The 5000-nt window shown below is 42.5% G+C and overlaps 1 protein-coding gene across 3 annotated transcripts in view; it reads right to left on the bottom strand.

The window, feature by feature from the left end:
* The window catches only part of vav1 (vav guanine nucleotide exchange factor 1), a 31767-nt gene that overhangs the window by 18202 nt on the left and 8565 nt on the right, over window positions 1-5000 (bottom strand). For all 3 annotated transcript variants that reach the window (XM_083656222.1, XM_083656224.1, XM_083656223.1), the window contains exons 5-7: window positions 1448-1506; window positions 1060-1125; window positions 373-481 (exon numbers count right to left, since the gene is read on the bottom strand). In XM_083656222.1, the coding sequence (XP_083512348.1) occupies window positions 373-481; window positions 1060-1125; window positions 1448-1506 (234 nt within the window). The remainder of the gene's footprint in view (window positions 1-372; window positions 482-1059; window positions 1126-1447; window positions 1507-5000) is intronic.

Genomic DNA, 5000 nt, shown 5'->3' with positions numbered 1-5000 from the left:
GTATGTAAATAAATTGAGTAGCCTACGTGAGTAATGTACTTTCTTGCTTTGCGCCTCTGCACCAGTTTGTTTCACTGACAAAAGCCTATTTCGATTTGCGTGGCTGGACATGTGGATTATGGAGGTTGTGGGTGACTGAATGAATACATCTAAAGTGCATTTACACCTGCATTTTATACATTAAGTTCTCTCTGTCATTACAATCTGGCCAGCCAGGACGCACGCAGGCGCTGAGCTCTGCTGTAGTGGGTTATCATAGCCTACATGTGAAAAACAGACCTGAGCCGCGGACAGGTTGTCTGTTTCCAACCGAAAGCCCAAATGGTCCTTCCTGTTTGAAGCAGCGTTGGTGTAATATAATGAACCACTCACTGTTTCTGGAGGTTCATCGTCTCTCATCAAGTCTTCATAGATCTCGTCCCCTTCATTCTCCTCATCCTCCACAAACTCATATAGGTCATCGTCCTCGTCCACTGTGTCACTGATACACACACACACACACACGCGCACACACACACACACACACACACACACACACACACACACACACACACACACACACACACACACACACACACACACACAAGATCATCAATATTGTTAACATCAGCATCTTTTTCTCAGTCATTATCACCACTGTTGTCATCTTCATCCTAATATTGTGATATTAATCCAGAGTTTCACTTGCCCCCCCCCTCCACAGGGAGGTCAGAGAGGTCAGAGATGGAAGGGCTTCAGTGTCTCGCTCAAAGGCACTTCAGCAGGGCAGATGCTCGCCAACATGGTGGCTTGAACCCAGCTGCCCATCACTGATATCATCGTAGTTATTCTGGTCTTTTTTGCATATGGCTTGGCCAGAAAATATTTTAATAAATAGAGGTAGACAGACGGAGGGGTCTGAAATCTTCTGAGTTTGGGAGTTCAAATGAGCATATCAAATTCTACAAAATGATAGGAAGGATCTTTGTCCTCCTTTGCATAATGTGAATATGTTTTGTGTAGTAATCATCACACAGAAATATCATCATAATGCTGTTGAGAATAGAGAAAGGTGCTCACTCTATCTGGTCAGACAGGCCGCTGTAGATTTCCTCATCAAGGGCACATCCTGCCAATGGAAATGGCCTAGAGGCGAGGGGGGGGGGGGGGGGCAGGTAAAGGAAGAAAGAACGTATTGTAGAGGGAGAATGACAATAACATGACATTTGTGGTCGAGTGAGTGAATAATATACATTATTATCTTGCCTAATTTCTATAATCTCCCAAAAAATGGTGAATGGAAAACAAGTCTGTTATATAAGCCCCCCCCCCCCCCCCCCCCCCCATCCCCTCACATTACTAACTCATTCTGTTGGGAGAAATAAAATACACGAGACAAGCAGCAGATTTGGACTAAAAGTTGGAAATGAGAAGAGAAAAAAAAACAATACACAATGAAATGACTTACTGTAATCCCTTTTGCACAGCAACAGAAGCATGGGACAGCACGGACAAGGTATCTATGACCTATAACACACACACACACACACACACACACACACACACACACACACACACACACACACACACACACACACACACACACACACACACACACACACACACACACACACACACACACACACACACACACACACACACACACACACACACACACACACACACAATTACCAGAAAGACACCGACTGGCAGAGAAACAATACTGTGCGAGCGTTTTCACACTGAGCCGTTCCCCTCTACCCGCAGTTTCACATGTTTTCTAGAGACTTGAGAACTGCAGTATCACCAGTACTGATACAGGCCAAAACCCTAGGTAGACAACTTCATCAGCTATGCATATACATGTAGTGTGCCATGTGATTATTGCATATACATGTAGTGTGCCATGTGATTATTGCATATACATGTAGTGTGCCATGTGATTATTGCACATGTAGTGTGCCATGTGATTATTGCATATACATGTAGTGTGCCATGTGATTATTGCATATACATGTAGTGTGCCATGTGATTATTGCATATACATGTAGTGTGCCATGTGATTATTCCATATACATGTAGTGTGCCATGTGATTATTGCATATACATGTAGTGTGCCATGTGATTATTGCATATACATGTAGTGTGCCATGTGATTATTGCATATACATGTAGTGTGCCATGTGATTATTCCATATACATGTAGTGTGCCATGTGATTATTGCATATACATGTAGTGTGCCATGTGATTATTGCATATACATGTAGTGTGCCATGTGATTATTCCATATACATGTAGTGTGCCATGTGATTATTGCATATACATGTAGTGTGCCCTGTGATTATTGCATATACATGTAGTGTGCCATGTGATTATTCCATATACATGTAGTGTGCCATGTGATTATTGCATATACATGTAGTGTGCAATGTGATTATTGCATATACATGTAGTGTGCCATGTGATTATTGCATATACATGTAGTGTGCCATGTGATTATTGCATATACATGTAGTGTGCCATGTGATTATTCCATATACATGTAGTGTGCCATGTGATTATTCCATATACATGTAGTGTGCCATGTGATTATTGCTGGTTGAAACATACACTTTTAAAGATATGGATCAGTGGATGAAACAGATTCTCTGGTGTTTCTACTGTCCTGTTTGGAAGTTTCTCTAGTGCTGGGATAAGAAACACAATCTATAACACACAAACTATAACATACAACTTGCAGAATATGGTGATTCTTTTTATGAGTTAGATACAAAAATAATAATAATAATTTAAACTTCTGGTAATAAAATTGGCTATCTTAAAATTGTCCCACATCTGTATTGTTCTTAAAGTCCCTGGAAACCAAAATCCACAAAAACGTTCTAACTATGTTATTTAGGGTCTTATGTGAGTAATTGTGTGGCTCAGAAAGTATGAGCCATTACTTTCAACCCAAAGCCTTAAAATCGCCACTTTTCTACAAGGTCTGGATTTCCATTTCCTCATTGAAGAGAGCGGTGCGCACGGTGCTAAAATGCATGATCTTATCACGTCATAAGATTTAATCGAATCACACACACGCATGCACGCACGTGCGCACACACACACTGACACACACACAGTAGTGCTGTGCACTCGCAGCGCAGAGATCTCTTCCTCTCTGTAAACCCTCTCTGTCTGTGCTATGCGTCGAGCAACGCGCGAACACACACACACCCACATTCCATCTCTCTTTCCTTCTCTCTCTCTCTCCTTCTCTCTCTCTCTTTCTCCGTTAACGGAGAGAGAGGTCTCCTCCGAGCAGGTCTCCTCCAGCAGGTCTCCTCTGCTGCAGACGGGACACGCCCACACAGTCCGCGGGAGAAAATACACTCTAAAATAAAAATGATTCTCATGACTTTTGCCATGACTATCAAACCTAAATTTATATACTTTGCGACGTTCATCATCGTTCAAATTTGGCTGGTGGCTTATTAACATAGGTTCCTGTGATGTGATGAACTCAAAATGCTAAATAATAAAAAATTATTTCTGGTTTCCAGGGACTTTAAGCAAGCCAGAGTGAGAATGTGGTCAAAGCGTGTTTGATTATTTTTTTGTGTGTGCACACACACGTCTATACAGGTACAGGAATTGGACTGGAGTTGAGCCAGAGATGGATCATTTAGAGACTCCAGGCTCCGCCAATAGTAAGAAATTGCACTCTTCCGGTCTCCTAAATGGGCATGGTCATCAGCATGTGATTAGCTGTGTCTGCCAATGGTATGAAACTTCATTGGCTGAGCAGTCTACTAAGTGGGCATGGCAGTGGCACAGATACAGAAAATGGCTGGAAGTTGAGGTGTCTCTATATTGAAAAGTCTCTGGTTGAGCAGTCTCTGTAATAAACGGCCTCTGCTCTATAATCATGGGGAGGTGATTCCAAATCAGATACAGCTGGGGCAAACAGAGAACAGCATGGCACACTACAAGGACTAGACAGAGAACCACAATACTAAGAAACACAAAACCCAGACACTGAACGCGGGCAAAAGTCACGACATCGTCACGGCTCACTCAAGGCGAAAAAAACGAAAGCCAAACTGTGTGATCTGAGGTCAGCACGAGACGAAAGCAAAACCTACTTCTGTCTTCTGTGAAATCATTGTGTTCTGTGAAATCATCATTACACAGCAGCACTTTGCCAGTGTTTATATTATAAGTCCACAGCCGTCAGAATTAATTGTAAAACTTTTAATGATTTTGAACCTTCACTCCAGAGCCGAGTAGATAAAAGACTAGTCTAGTCTACAGCTATCGACTCTAAATGATGGAATGATGAAAAATCAACACTTGTTAAATGTTCATACTGTTACATTTACAGAATGACTTTTCAGCTGATTACAGGCATGCGTTGTCAAATTCTCAATTTAATTAGTACATTTTCCAGTTTGAATACATGTTGATTTTGACAGTGTCAACCTGGAGAGGCTTTTGTCCACCCATAGAGCTGATTTGGCTCTGAAAAGGGTGTTCAAAACTACCTCAAAGTGGTACGTTGACTTTGCTGGGTGTGGACTTGTATAAACACTGGCATAGCGTTGACGACTTCTGACAATTCCTTTCCTTGGCATTGTTCTGCCGATTGCTGCTGCCGCACCTGAACCTCCCCCCAGGGGATCAATAAAGTGTTATCTTATCTTATCTGATCTATTTTTGATCAACACCACGGCGGCGGCAGTGAGCGCAGTGCAAACTAAATAAACGACGCATGAAGAGGATTCAGTGACTCATTTTGTATACTTCCAACCATTGCTTCCTCTTTGTACGGGGTGGGGCGGGCTGCCAGATTGGAGTGAGTGAAACTGCACTGACTTAGGAAACTCCACTTGTTAACACACCACAGTGCTGTGGTGCTGGCACAGTGTCGCCGCCACTAAGAGAAAATCGCGGAATAAAATACTTTCAAAATCCACGCGTTGACTTCCTGGTATTAAGTGGATGTCTGCAGGCTGCAACTCTGATGCTGCCCCGTGCTTGT

The sequence above is a fragment of the Poromitra crassiceps genome (genome assembly GCF_964638095.1).
Source record: "Poromitra crassiceps genome assembly, chromosome: 19".
Lineage (NCBI taxonomy): Eukaryota > Metazoa > Chordata > Actinopteri > Beryciformes > Melamphaidae > Poromitra > Poromitra crassiceps.
This window is presented reverse-complemented; position numbering and strand designations above follow the sequence as displayed.